We start from the raw sequence: 14,923 nt of genomic DNA, 5'->3' as shown, positions 1-14,923 counted from the left end.
GCAGAGAGTGATTTGGCCAACTGAATGGTAAGAAGGAATGAGAGGTACAGGTTAGGTGTCTGTTCCTCTATCAGAAACATTCCATCACATTAAGATGTACAGAGTCAGGTCCCAGGATGCATACCCCCAAATAGCTGGGATTCAGGCATAGCAGAATACATATGGCGCTGAAGAGGGTGACAGAGGTGGGACAGACCCTGCCCAGCTAAGAGGAGTTGGAAGGGGCTTTCTGGAAGCGGGGAGGTAGTGAGTGAAGATTGAATGAGTTTCATAATGCCAAGATGTTGGGAGAGTGTTCTCTCTGGTCATATTGCAATCCTCTCCTGAGATTTCCAGTCTTCCACCTGGTCCTTAGTAAAGCTCTTAGAATGCATGCAGTACAGTGCCTAGCTTGGTACACGATGTGTCTAATATGTGGTAGCTAAAGGTCAAGAAGTGTTTGGATGTGAAAGGGAACATCAAGGGGAGACACAGTTCTATTGATAGGAGAACTAGGAATAGTTCCGTGTGCCTGGCCCTGGAGAGTGCGTGTGAGTGGAGTGGGGGTAGAAGCAAGCAGCCAGTAATGTTGAACGGATAGGTGGGGTGTGGTTTTTATCCTGTGGGAAATGAACCACTGGAGGGATTTAATTAAGCAGGAGAGTATCATGATCAGATTGGTGTGTTTTTTTTTGTTTTTGTTTTTGTTTTTTCAGATTGATGTTTTGATGGCTAGTGCAGAGACGGATTTTGGAGAGAGTTTGGAGGACAAAAATGCAGTTACACAATTGCAATATTTGAGAGAGATGGGGAAGGCTTAAGGCAGTGTCAGTGGAAAGGAGGGGACCGATTTAAGAGATGTTAGGAGGTGGATTCTCTAGGATTTAATGACTGATTAGATGTGTGGGATGGTGAGGGATTAGAGAAAGTCTGTGACTTCCGTGTTTCTGGCTTGGTGACTTGCAGGCGATGGTGCCTTTCCCTGAGATGGTGATACAACTGTGGGCAGAATGATGAGTTCAGTTTTGGATAGTTTGGATATGAGGTGCTTGTGGGGTTCCTATGGGGAGAGGGCTGGCAAGAAGAAAATGCTGGGCAGAGTAGCTGAACCAGGTCTGGAACCTTAGTCTCTTGGTCCCAAAATGGGGTTCTCGGTTATCTCCTGACTTGTTGGAGTGGGGTGGGGGAGCCCAAGATGCCAACAGTCTCAATCTTCCAGGAATACAGGGCCGTGGCTGGCAGATACTGTGGTTTCCTCACTGTGTCTGTCTATGTAATGCTCAATGGAGCACATGGCTCAATCCCCAGGGTGACATTACGAGGGCTTCCGAGTGACAATTCAGTTTAGTAAACTTTCTATAGGGAAAGCTCTGTGGGAGCTGCAGAGATGAGCCAGACCTGGCTGAATCCTGCCCTCAAGGAGCTCACGTTGTGGTGAAACATCACATAGCAAAGCACAATGGGATAGATAACCAGTGAAAGGTTCCAACTAAGTGCTGTAGGCTGAAAAGGAAAGGATGCATGAATGGATGATGTCTAAGCTGGCTTTGAAAAATAGTCCCAGGTCTTAGCAGTGAGTAGCATGAACAATGCATGGTGGTCCGGGTAATACGGATATAACACGGTGAGTGCGACTATATGAAGGGGTTAGTAGAACATCAGGCTGAAGAAGCTGGATTCTGAAGGACTTGAGGACTCAACTGAAGAATTTGGACTCAATGCTGTGGTAATGGGAGCCATCAAAGGTTCTTGATCAGAAGAGGGATGAAGCAGTCAGGATTTGACCACAGTGGCAGAACCACTCTGAGTGATTCAAGGGATTTGTTATGGAGAAGGGACCTCTACAACTGTGGGAGCAGTTGCTTTATCATTCTGAGTCCCTGAGAGGTAAAGTCTATGCAAAGCTGTTACCTCTGCATCTGATGTTGGGCCTGAAGCCACTGTAGATAGCTGGGCTGGTGGGCATGAAGTGGGGGAGGGTAAAGGTGTACTAGCCCCCGGGAGGACAAACTGAAACCTGTATCTGGCTCTCACTGCCTTCAATCTCAGTGACACTGGTGACCTGCAGGAAAAACTGGCAGGCACTCTTTGCCACGGAGTTGCGCTTGGCACAGGACTCAACAGTTGAAGGAGGTGAGCCGGCGGGCCCTGGAGGGCTGCACTGACAGCAAGGTGGGTCAGCCCTAACCCAGAACCATACAGAGAAGGAAATTCAGGGAGGCACAGTTCCAACCTCGTTAGCTTGACCCCATACAGAGCCACCACAAGTGAGAGAGCTAACGAGAGCTTTCCTGGGACAATTAACCTGGCGGCAGCCAGTGGAGGATGGGTGGTCAGAGAGAGGGAAGGCTCTTGGGCTGACGGTAGGATGGTGTGGCATTAATTATGCTGCTCACAGCTTTCTCAGTCCTCCTGCTCCTTCCAGGCACGGGGTAGGTGTTCCTCCCCTCCCCGTGATGTTCTCGGTGGCCATGTGCCTTGTGTCGGCCAATGAAACGTAAGTGGAAGTAATATGCCATTTCTGAGTGGAAGCTTGAAGAGCCAGTGCAGGTCTTGTTTTCTCTTTTTCTTTTGTCATGGTGGCCAGTAATGTTCCAGATGGTAGTTGCTTAATCAACTACCATCAGACAGAGGGTTGAAGACGATGATGCAGAGCAGATCCCGCCCCGCCAGCCAACCTCTAATGGACCTGTAACTTGGTTTTAAGCCACTGAAACTTTGAAGTCATTGCCGCAGCATAACCTGGCCTATCCTACCTGATAGGTAGGGACGTTTTTCTGGAGAGCAGATCTCCCCACAGCAGAGCTCTGGCAGCAGCTTTCACCTCTGCGTTCCTCAGGCTGTAGATGATGGGGTTCAGTGAGGGTGTCACGACCCCATAGAACAATGCAATAATCTTATCCACATCAGGATCCTTGGCTTCGGGCTTGAAGTACATGAAAGAGATAGTTCCATAGAAAATCATCACCACTGTGAGGTGGGCAGAGCAGGTGGAGAAGGCTTTGCGCCGGCCTGCAGCAGAGGGCACCCCAAGGATGGCAGCAAGGATGAAAATGTAGGACAGGCAGATGAGCAGGAATGGGGCCAGTGACAGGACAGCCGTGGCCACCATTGCTAACAGCACATTGAGAGAGATGTCCCCACAGGCCAGTTTGAGCACCGCCAAGATCTCACAGAAGAAGTGGTTGATGACATTGTGGCCACAGAAGGGGAGGTTCCAGGCAAAAATGGAATGCAGCAGTGAGTTGGCAAAGCCTGTCCCCCAGCTTAGCAACGCCATCTGCATGCACACCTGCCCACTCATGAGCTCTGGGTACCTAAGCGGCTGGCAGATAGCCACATAGCGGTCATATGCCATCACGGCCAAGAGCAGGCACTCGGTGGAGCCTAGCGCCAGGGTCAGGTATGACTGCAGGGCGCAACCAGGAAAGGAGATGGTTCTCTGGGCTTCTAAGAAATTGACCAGCATGAGAGGCACGAAGGAGGATGTACCACAGATGTCCATGAAGGAGAGGTTGCTGAGAAAGAAGTACATGGGGCTGTGCAGGCGGGAGTCCAGCACGTTCAGCGCTATGAGGAGGGCATTCCCCAGCACATTCACAGAGTAGATGCCCAGGCAGAGCACAAACAGGACCATCTCTAGGTTACGGTGTCCGCATAGCCCCAGCAGGACATATTCTGTCACAGCTGTCTGGTTGGCACCACTCATCTCATTCTCCCTTCTTTCCTATCTGGACCACACAGGTATTAGAAAATGCTCTGAATGGCTTGAAAGTCAAGCAACCTGGTTGTGTGACCTGGGGCAGGTCAGCCCTACATCTGAGTAACAAGAGAGTTGGATTTCAGGTCGGCGAACTGGCCCTTTCGGCTTTTCAGTTCTGATGTAACTCAGGGGAGATGAGGCACATTTTAGTCCCTTTGGGTCTTTGCTGTTCTCCTTAGGGTGGGCTCTGTGGAGAAAATAGAGTAGGGTTCATATTTGACATGTTCCTTTGGAATCTGAAGAGTTCTTGGCTATAAAAAGGAAGCATCATTTTTAGTTTATGACTTCATATGGCTGAATTATGTCCTAGTATTTCAGATTCATTCACTGCTGAATATTTTTTGAATGCCTATTCTATAGTAGGTATCATTTAGGTCCTGGGGCTACAGCAGTAAGAAAAATAAGTGGACAGAAAAATGCCACACCTATCACAAGGCCTTCCCTTCCCTCAATTAGGTGAGATGAGTTCTGGAAGTCAGATGGGTGAAGATGATACTCACCTAGTGTTCCTTTGAGCCATAAAAGTTGAACATTTCTGCTCTACATATGTGTAAGCCTGATCTCTGGCCACCACTCCTTAAGGAATCAGACCACCCACTTATTTTTACATACAAGAATATACATATCCCAATAGAGCCCCTGGTCACAGGATTTCACCCTGATCATGAAAGCTATGTGACTCCTTGGCTTCCATTTTGCTTTTTAGGGTAAATGATATCAACAATGTTGTCACACAAGGACGGAAGACCAGGTTCTAATCTAGCAGAGGTGATGTCAGTTGTCGACCAGCTTTATACAGGGAAGGGTGGGAAGAGGCTACAGTTTTCTCCCAGGTAGCTTTCATTGCTCTTCTGAGCTGATCACCCTGCCTCCTCAGGAAATGCCATTATCAGGTATTCACAGGAGGGAGCTGAAATATCCCAAAGCCCAGTAGTCTTGTTAGACAGAAAAGCTGTCTTATGGCTCAGGTGACCGCTGGTCTAAAGGAAAAATAGGAGCTGAATGTGAACTGTTATCATTCATAAGATGTAATCATGCCTGCCCCTAACCCCTTCTCTATTGGACTGAGAGGCCAATGTCCTGGGATAGCACTGGAGTCCTCTCTGTTCTTCAGGGATGTATTTTCCCCTCATTCCTCCTCCTTAATGACTGACACATTACATTTGTAGTAGCCGAAGGGCCCACCATCTCCTGAATAAAACATGTCATTTCCTGGTGCTACATTTTTGCCTAAGAAGGTCCCTTTTATAGGCATATCCTCCCTTCGCTAGTGGGGACGGTCCTGCTCATTCCTCAGCCCAGCTCTATCCCTCCTGTTTTCTCCCTCCTGCTTCCTTAGAGTTATCTGCTCCCTTCTTGTGCTTCCTTAGCCCTTGGTCATCCCTCTGTGTTCTTGTAGGATGTGCTGTGTACCTGTCTCCTCTGCTATACTTGAGAGCTGGCTGGACTCTGTTTCTTTTCTTCCAGCACCTTGTAGAGTGAGTGCTGCCAAGGCAGTCACTCAACAGATAATCAATGCACGACTCGAAAACCCTAGCTTTGCATTCAGCTTCAGCACTAACTAGGTATGTGATATAACCAAGTCACCTGGCCTCTCTGAAATGCAGTTTCCTTTTAAAAAATGCAGATGTTGTGTAGTTCAGCTGAGATGTACACAAGAAGGTGCTGGCGAGCTGCCCAGCACTGACGTGTTGCCGAGACTCCAGCTTCGGCTGCAAGGCACCCACTGCGTCTGTGCTCAACATCTCTGGATAAAGTCTCCAGCTTCCGTCATGACCCCAGTCTTCCCAGAGCCTGTGCTGGTTTCTCTCCTCCAGCCCAAATCAGGGTGTACATTGAGGGAGTTTCTGGAACAAGCAGGGGCAGGTGATTAATCTGGGTCAGCAACTGACCTCAAACCTATCCACATGAACATTTAAAGGTAGGGTTTCTCTTGCTAAGGTTTGGTGAATAAAGAATTGCCTGAGTGTGGTGGCTCATTCATTCACTCATTCAACAAATATTTGCTGAGCACCTACTATGTGCTAAGCCCTGTGCTAGGTGCTGGGATATAAGAGAGGCCGATGTGGCTTCTGCCCTAACAGAATTCTCTTTTTTCCTCTCTTTTCCTCTCCTCTCCTCTTCTCTCCTCGCTCTTTCTCTTCTCTCTATCTCTTTATCTCTCTATCTCTCTATCTCTCGCTCAGTCATTCCCTGTGACTTTGGGCACATCTCTCTCTCTCTCTCTGGGCTTTAGAAACCTCTGAGATTCTCTTTGAGTCAGGGATATAAAGACAAAGTAAAACCTAAAATCTGGAAAGAATTTTTTAAAAAGCATCTGTTTTTCTAGGTTATGACTTCATGTGGCTGGATCGTGCCCCACAGTATTTCAGATTCAAGTGTAATGGCTTGGTCTTTGTTGGGTGCGTTGCTACAAAAAGGCCTATGTTAACCTCAAATTCTGACACTGGACACAGGTGTGGGAGTGTTTTCAAGCAGGTAAAAGGTGGGAAACTACCTGACTTTGCGTTTCTTTTACTCACCTTTGTCTCTAACGAAAAGACCAAGTGGGAAAGGCAGAGGCACTTGGGGGGCTTTTGTGATCGGGCTCTGGCCTGCCCTCCTGCCTCACACCCCTCTGTATCCCTCCACACACGCCTGGTCCAGTCTCACCCGACCACGCCCCATGAATGGACAAAACCCTCCTGTCTCATCCTTGTTATATTCTTTCTTCAGCCTGGAATGGCCTTTTTTTTCACTCATCCTTCAAGGCTCAGTTCACACATACCTTCTCTGTGCAGGCTTCGCAGATGCCTCCATGGAACTTACCATCCAACAACGTGATGCTCACACAACCATTAACACAGAGATTCATCACTGCCATCCTCTAGTGCCTACACTCAGGAGATATTGGGGATCACCATTTGAAATCCATTGCTATTCTTTTGCCAAAAATCCTGATCCTAAATATCTTATCTTGAGATCACCTCCCACCTCCCAATACACATACATCAACAAAACAGTGCAGCTCTGTGATTGCTGGGAGAAGAACTTTTGGGGATGATAGTCTCCTACCTGCAGTAACAGCTACTCTTTCTGAAGAGCTAAATCAGGGGGATAGTGGATTTCTTCGCAATTTAAGAATCTGATCACAACACATTTGTGGAAATTAGAGCCAGCCCATGAGGCCACAGATTTATGACTCCAAAGAAATAAGTCTGTGTCTAGAAAATACCATGCTGCCAGGCTACTGACAGCTTTGTCTCTGCAACATGGGGACAGAATGCTGTTCCCTTCGTGAATCAGTTAAGATGAGCTAGGTTTTGCTGCAGCAACACACAACCTCATGTTTGTGGCTTACCGTGACAAAGGCTTATTTCTCATACTAAATTTCCTTTGTAGGTTTTCAGGAGGCTCTGTTCCATGTCATCCTCCTGACTGATGGAGGCTCCACTATCTGGGACATCACCAGTTGTTATAGCTGGGCACACACTAGAGCAGCTCACACCAGCAGTTAAGTGCTCTGACCTAGAAGCGACTCCTGTCACATCTGTGTACGACCTGCTGGCCCTTTGTAATCCTACCACATGGCCAGCAGGAGAACTGGAAATAATCCTGTGTATTGAGGTATGATGGCATTTCACAATATACTCAGAAAAACCACTCTAGCGTCTGTCTTCCAATGTCTCACACTCTGTCATGTCCTAGAAAATCAGGTTCACAGAGAGGAAATCGAGTGTCTCTGAGAATAATTGTCTACACTCCCCAGTTCTACACCTCTTGAGAGGCAGGGCGATGCCATGCACTGGGACGGGGAGCCCTGGACTGGAAGTGAGGGACCTGGGTGTGATTCTTGCCTGTCTTCTGATTCTGCTATATGACATCGGTCAGATTTCTACTCCTGTGAAATGGAACCGTTCAGTTAGGTGATCTCCGCTACTTTATCACCTCCAAAACATTTCCTCACATCTTTCTAGCAACTTCCAACCCTGAGGTCTGTCTAACAGACCCAGGGTTACTTTGCAAAGTGAATGTCATATCTATTTCATTGGCTGGTAAATCTTGTTTGAACAATTTAATACTTATTTTAGGCTTCACAAATAATTTTAAAAGAGATACAAGATGAAAGTTTCTGTTGCAATTTTCCTGACATGCCTGCATCTAGGATTCCTGCTTCGCCACCACCTCGCTGCATAGCAGAGCAGATGAGCGAGGGTGTTGGCATCAGACTTCCCAGGCCCCGAGTCCCAGACCTGCCACTTGCTAACAGTTTCTCAGCGTCATCTTTCTTACCTGTAATGTGGAGATAAGAATAGTATTTCCTCGTGGGTGTGTTTTGAAGGATCCAGTGAGATGGTGTATGCAAAGCTCTTAGCACAGCGCTTGGTCTATGCTAAGGAATCAATAAGTGGTAGCCGGTATTGGTATCATTCTGTCCTCTTCCCTAAGCAAATATCCTGGTTTGTATGTTTAAAAAAGATTTCATGAGAATAGTCAGTATGCTATGGATTCTGCTTGCCTCCTACCTATTGGCTAAGTGGGATTACTGCATGCAGGTAGCTGGAGTGGGCTGCCAGGTAAGCCGACCTGAGACTTGGGAGAGCAGAGCTGGTTAGTGCTGAGTTCACTGCAAGCAGGCACACTGTGCTGGGATGGACCAGGGCCAAGCCCGGAAGACCAGCTTCCCAGTCCCCTGCCACATAGCTTGCCTGCTTCCTGCCTTCAGGGACCTCGCAGTCCCTGCCCAATTTAAAGTTCAAACTATAGCTACACAAGTTTGCAGGTTTTGCAGCTGTGGGGCTTCAGAGACCCTAGGTTTTTTGTGCTGCCCCAGGAGGGCCTAGCTGGGGTGGGGTGGGCACAGGAGAGATGCTGAACAGAGAATCTAAAGACTGGGTCTCACTTAGTCCTCTGCTTTGGATCTGAGGCTCAGAGGCCGTGACTCCCCTGCTCTAGGCCTGGGTGTCTTGGGCTGTGAAAATGAGATGTCTCTCTCCAGGACTGTTGTGAGGACCTAGAATCATAAAAGTTTAAGGAAAGTGAATTGCCATATAGGGTGAGACCTTGAACACTTCTGAGTGACCATTAAGTCTGGGATTTAGTCAGGTGCATGAGTTTCTATAGGTTTTTTCTCCTTGTCCTTCCCATTTCCTTCTCTTTCCTTTCCTCTTCCTTTTCTTCGCAATAAAGAATAACAACTTAACATAGTTTAGGAACTAAAAAACAGCCCTAAATAAAGCAGCAGCTGCTGCAAAATTTTCCATTATACTACAATTTGTCTTTTGGAATTTTATCAAGAAATCAGGTGACTATTTTTACCACTTATTTTCTAACTACTCATAGAACAAACAGCTCCCTCTTACCATTACATTCTTAGCATTTCTCATCATCAATTACCTTTCAAAAAATAATATTTCATGCCACCCTGAACATGCCTGATCCTGTCTGATCTCAAAAGCTAAGCAGGGTCAGGCCTGGTTAGTACTTGGATGGGAGACCACCTAGGAAGACTGGTTGCTGCAGGCGTAAAACAAACAAACAAACAAACAAACAAATAAAATTTCTAATGGCTACACATATTCTATCATCAGACAACACAGAATTTATTTAAACATTCTTGTATCATTGGACATTACAATTTAAAATATATATATTTTTTTGCTGCTATAAATAATGCCATGATTCATATCCTTATACATAAATCTTTGTGTTTCTGATGATCTTCTTAGACTTATTCCTAGAAATAGAGGTGTTGGGCCAAAGGGTCTGGGATTTTTTAAGTTTCTGGATTTGTACTCCACCTTACTTCGCGGGAAGTTCATATTAATTCACTCCCATCCCCGCCAGCAGTATATGACATGACGCATTTCAGTGCGCCTTAGTTAACAATAGACTTTAAACAAATTCTTCACCAGTTTCATTGGTGAAGAATGGTATCTGGTCAGGGGCCTTTCTAAAGGTAAATGTGATTGTAAACCCCGATACCCACAGAATAAAGTCCAGACTCCTGTGCTGGTATTGAAAACCCAGCAGAATGTCTTGGCTGGCAGCCTTCACTCTGGCTTGGTCAGAGAGGGTTGAGGTGCGAGGAGTGGAATGTGCTTCTCTACTCTGTGTCTCTGTTCTGACCAACAGAATCAGAAAGAGGGACTGGGAGGAGACCTGAGGGCTCAAGCAAGGGCTATGCTTACCTGCTTGGAGGTTAAGCCCAACTGTCCCATTATACAGACGGTGCCAGAGCGGGGCATGGAGTGAAGATGCTGTGTGAATCTGGATCCTTTTCCAGATTCATTTCTTTCTTACAAGAGAAAACTGGGAAGAGGCTGAGTACCAAGAAGGGGCAGCTATAGCTATCCTAAGGGATGGGGCCAGGAGGGGTAGAGCAAATCTCTCTAGAGCCCGGTGAGGCCTAGATGCCAGGCAGGGGGATACTGGAAGCTGCTGCTACTACCAAAGGGAGATCGGGATCTAGGCCCTGTGTTTCTCAGGGCGATTGGTGTCTTGGTGGATCTGGAAATCTTGGACTCTGGGCCTCATCATGGACTTACTGTCATCTAAGACCTTCTACACGATCTTCTTTTGGACTCCGCTTCTTTCTTTTGGCCCTCCTGCTTTCTCAAGTTTCCTGGGTTTGGCCCTGTACCTTCCATGACTGCTGATGCTGACTTAGTTTGAACTCTCACTTAGCATAGGCCTTGGCTGTCATCCGTAAACTCCATCTCAGCTCTGCTCAGATTTGGGAAGGACCCCCAAGCTCTGCCATTATCATACTTACATTGACATGTTCATTCGTTTATTTAAGAAACCTGTGTGGGGCCTGGGGTTGGGCAGGGCTGGACTTTGGGAAAGAGTGGAAATGAACACTTATTGCTCTTACAGTAACACTGAAAATCAAGCAGGAGCACAGTGACAGGAGCAAAGTGGGGTGGCTTCCCTGGTGGAGGTGGCATTTGAGATGGGATAATCCTTTTACATGTGGAGTTGTGCACTGGGTGGGGGCTGTTTTGTGGGCAGAACCAAGAAGAGCCCAGAGCTGGGTGGTCTGGGCAATATTGAGGCTCATACTTGGTTGGTGTGTGTGGCTACCAGGAGGGAGAATGTGGGGCAGAAGCCTGGGGCACTGGACAGGTCAGCAGGGTCAGCTTGTAAGGGCCTCAAATGCCTGACTGAAGAGTTTGTACTTCATCCTGAGAGCAGTGGGGAGCCACGTAGGGGTTTCAATCAGGAGAGGAATGCAATCACATGTGCTTTTCAAAAAGATCCCCCTGGATGCCCCTGGGAAGTAGATTGGAGGGAGAAGACTGGGATCTTGAGGCCAGCCAGGAGGCTGGTGTGAATCTGCAGCAGTGATACCGAGAGCTGGCCGAGGGCAATGCCGGGGAGGCGGGGGGGAGCGGAGTGGACGGACGATTGTGGACTATTCTGTGGCAGATCAGTGGGACTTGGTGCTGCCTGGGGTGAAGATTCCAGAAACACAGCTCTGTGGGACCTATGCTGTCTTCACTTTAGGCATACAAGGCCTCACCTACTAACCTGCAGAGCCCTCCCTCCCTCACACGGAGGTCTGTCTCCTGTCCCACACCTTCCTGGCAGCTTCTTTCACCTCCTTGTTCCTTAGGCTGTAGATGACAGGGTTCAGCATGGGCGTGACCACAGCATAGAGGACTGTGAAGACCTCATCAGAAATCCGGGCTTCCTTGCTCTTGGGTTTCATATACATGAAGATGACCGTGCCGTAGAAAAGCAGCACCACAGCCAGGTGCGCCGAACAGGTGGAGAAGGCTTTGCGGCGTCCGGCGGCTGAAGGCACCTTCAGGATAGTGGCCAGGATAAGTGTGTAGGACAGACAGATGAGTGCCAGGGGCACAGGCAGCAGCAGAATGGCACCCACCAGCAAGAAGGCCTCGCTGACTGACGTGTCACCACATGCCAGCTTCAGCACTGCCAGGATCTCACAGGTGAAGTGACTGACCACATAGTGGCCGCAGAAGGGCAGCCTCATGGCAATGACCGTCTCAGTCACTGACTTGAAGAGACAGAGGACCCAGGCGGCTCCCGCTAGCAACAAGCAGAACCGGTGGCTCATGAGCACTGGGTACCTGAGTGGCCGGCAAATGGCCAGGTAGCGATCGTAGGCCATGATGGCGAGCAGCAGACACTCTGTGGAGCCTGTGGACAGGCTCAGACACATCTGGATGGCGCAACCGATAAAGGAGATGGTCTTCTGGGCCGACAGGAGGTGGACCAGCATCAGGGGTACAAAGGTGGACGTGTAGCAGATGTCCAAAATGGAGAGGTTGCCCAGGAAGAAGTACATGGGTGTGTGCAGGCGGATGTCCAGCACACTCACAGCCACGATGGCTGTGTTCCCCAGCAGCGTCACCAGGTACATGGCTGAGCACAGAGGGAAGAGCAAGCGCTCCAGGGCTGGGTAGCCAGAAAATCCTTTCAGGAAGAACTCGGAGACCTCTGTCCTATTGACCAGCTCCATACGGCAAGGTTCTGGAGGGGCCCAGCTGCAGAGGCGGGAGAGAGGTACAGGACGATGAGTTGCCCACAAAGCCTCTTTTGGGGATGAGGCCTATTGCCAGGGTGTTTTCTAGCTCTGAGACACACTCACTCTCTGTGACTTTGGGCAGTCCCCGTACCTGGAGGCTGCAATTTATCAATATGAAAAATGACTTGGATCAGCATTTCTCTAAGAGTGTTAAAGGAAATGTTAGGCAATCTGAAAAATCAAATTGAGACAACACTGGATTAATCAAAAGTAAATAAAGCTCTCTACTGCAGGACTTTTAAGAGCCTTTAATATGATTTAATATAATTTGTGTCTTTTCAAAAGCAGTGCAGAATATGTAATTCTCAAGTTTGACCATGAATCCTTCTTTTACAGACTACCCATTAACATGCTGTAAAAAAATATTCTACTAACCAATGTACTATTTACTTGAAACTAATTAAAATAAATAAATTAAAAAAAAAAAACTCTACCAACATAGTTTGAGAAGGAATGGGCTGGATCAGAGGTCCTCACATGCACCAGAATCACCTGCCAAGTTTGTTAAATTGCTGGGCTTCTTCCCCAGAGTTTCTGATGCCGTAGGTCTGCATGATGCTGCTGCCGCTGGCCAAGGTACCGTACTTTGAGAAACACTGGACTAGCTGGTCTCTGAGTGTCCTGGCTTTAAGGAAGCTTCTAAGTCATTGCTTTACTATGTTTCTACTATGGGACTGCCTTTCTCCTTTATCCCTCAGCCTGTAGAAATCTGATTTGTCTCTTCAGGTCAGCTCTGGTCTCCATGCATGAAGCATACATTGTGCCTCACGTTGGAGGCGGTGCTGGCGTCTGAGCCTATCAGTGGGCTTGCCCACCTGTCTCCCTGCAGGGCCTGCATCATCAGCTATTGTGTGTGAATTGACCTTCAGAATCTGCTTTTGTTGTGGCCTTTTGAGCTAGAATTTGATGGGCTTCTTGGCTCAGCCCCAAATCTCCTTTCTCTGGGCCTAAGCCAGGCCGAATTGACTTCATGAACTCCTAGAGTATCAGCATGGAAAGCACCCTGAGAGGCTGACTCATTGGATCTCCCATTGTGCAGATGGGAAAACAGAAGTCACACAGTGAGTCTCTGGCAAGGTGAGTTTAGAATCCGCTCTTCCCAACACTGGGACATCTACACTATGCTCAGAGCACATATTTTCTTCTGACAAGCCCCAAATGCTGGTGGTTCTTTTATTGCACTAAATGGATGTCTCTCTCTGACATCCTCTCTACAGTCTTTCACCAGCTAAGGAGCATGGCTCAATCTTTCCTTAGTGTTTCAGGGGCTTGGCACGATGTCAGTGAACCTGTGGGATGCATTACCCAAGCACCAGGCCCTGTTAATGGCTCCCTCTCATGAGACAATTCACGTTTATTCGTTCTAGAATCAGGAAGTGATTGAGTTCATGCTACATGCCAGGCATTGTACTAGGCATTAGGGGAACAAACGAGGACACACGTGCTCCTAGGTCACTGAATCCAAACCGTTCCCAGGCAGAAATCCTCTCCAATTTCCATGCCTAGCCTCGTTTTGCTTCTGTTTGTATGCTTCTAGTGAGAGGAAGTGCATTGCTCCCATAGACATATTTTTTTACACAGGATCCAGAGTTCTGGTTCCTATCTTGGGATAAAGGGCCACTTCTGTAGTGAGAAAAGCTTTGACTTAGCCCTGGGACCTCAGACGGTCTTACCTCAGTTTGTTGGTGTCTAGAAACATTGTGGTCATGGGAATGTAAGCTGTTATCTCCCTTCAAGTTTCATCTGGGAAAGTCTGAGGCTGGGTTCCTGGAGAGGCACCCCTATTTAGCAGAGTGTCAATAGCAGCAGGTATAGTGCCAGGGCTGGGGTGAGATACAGAGGTGGTATGGTGTTTCCTGCAGCCCCTGTGACTAGATCGGGCCACAGCCTCCTTTTTGCATGATTCCACATACATAATTTATTCCCCGAATTTACTGGAAAACATCTGCAGCCATTGGCTACTTGCTGGAAAATACGTATACCTACATAGGGTCAGCACATATGCACCTACCTATATGTGTACACACGAATACCTGTTTGACACCCAGGTACACATATATGAGTGCCTCTCAGTATGTGTGCCACACACACAGGCTCATGTGCACACATGTATAGTCACTCACATGAGCGTGGATGTATAGCAGGCACTCTCTTTCTTTTACACACACATGCACACACACCACCAACACCACCAACACCACCACCAGCAGTGTAGACCATTGGACCTTTGGCCAGGGTGTCAGAGGACTGGCAGGACTACTTCTCCTTGTGGGGAGGTTCATGGAGATCAGGCAGGGGCCATAGAAGTGTCACTAGAGAAGAAGCAGCCCTAAGGGAGGGGAGCGACCTCTGCCCGTGGCGAACCAGGAAGACAAAGGAACCTCAGAGACACAGTCATCAAACCAGCTAAATGTCTTGTTGGTTTCCCGGCCAAAGTGCTGAGATTCTGAGCCTCCCTGCTCTACCTTTCCTTCTTCGGCTGAGGGCTGGGGTCTGTGGGAAAAGGGGAGCAGAAGAGATGTGGCTGTGGAGCTCTGGTTCCCAAAGCACAGCCAGGAAGCTTTGTCTGCAGAGCCCACAGTGTCCATTCTGCCTCCACTTCTCTCCTGGCCAAATGCCATCTAAAATCCAGTTCAAATGCCACC

General features: G+C 48.1%; 2 protein-coding genes across 2 annotated transcripts; both read right to left on the bottom strand.

Moving 5' to 3' along the window:
• Window positions 1-2,731: 2,731 nt before the first annotated feature.
• Window positions 2,732-3,688, bottom strand: LOC107502850 (olfactory receptor 13C7-like). The gene has a single exon (XM_016130487.2). It carries the CDS (start codon window positions 3,686-3,688, stop codon window positions 2,732-2,734), a length of 957 nt encoding a protein of 318 aa, XP_015985973.2.
• A 7,476-nt stretch (window positions 3,689-11,164) lies between these two features.
• On the bottom strand, window positions 11,165-12,718 carry LOC107502738 (olfactory receptor 13J1). The gene has a single exon (XM_016130200.2). The coding sequence runs from the start codon at window positions 12,210-12,212 to the stop codon at window positions 11,274-11,276; it is 939 nt and encodes a 312-aa protein (XP_015985686.1). The 5' UTR covers window positions 12,213-12,718; the 3' UTR covers window positions 11,165-11,273.
• Between the last annotated feature and the right edge of the window lie 2,205 nt (window positions 12,719-14,923).

This window comes from Rousettus aegyptiacus, unplaced genomic scaffold, assembly GCF_014176215.1.
Source record: "Rousettus aegyptiacus isolate mRouAeg1 unplaced genomic scaffold, mRouAeg1.p scaffold_m13_p_3, whole genome shotgun sequence".
Taxonomy (NCBI): domain Eukaryota; kingdom Metazoa; phylum Chordata; class Mammalia; order Chiroptera; family Pteropodidae; genus Rousettus; species Rousettus aegyptiacus.
Note: the sequence above shows the minus strand (reverse complement) of the source record. Positions and strands in the feature narration are given on the sequence as shown.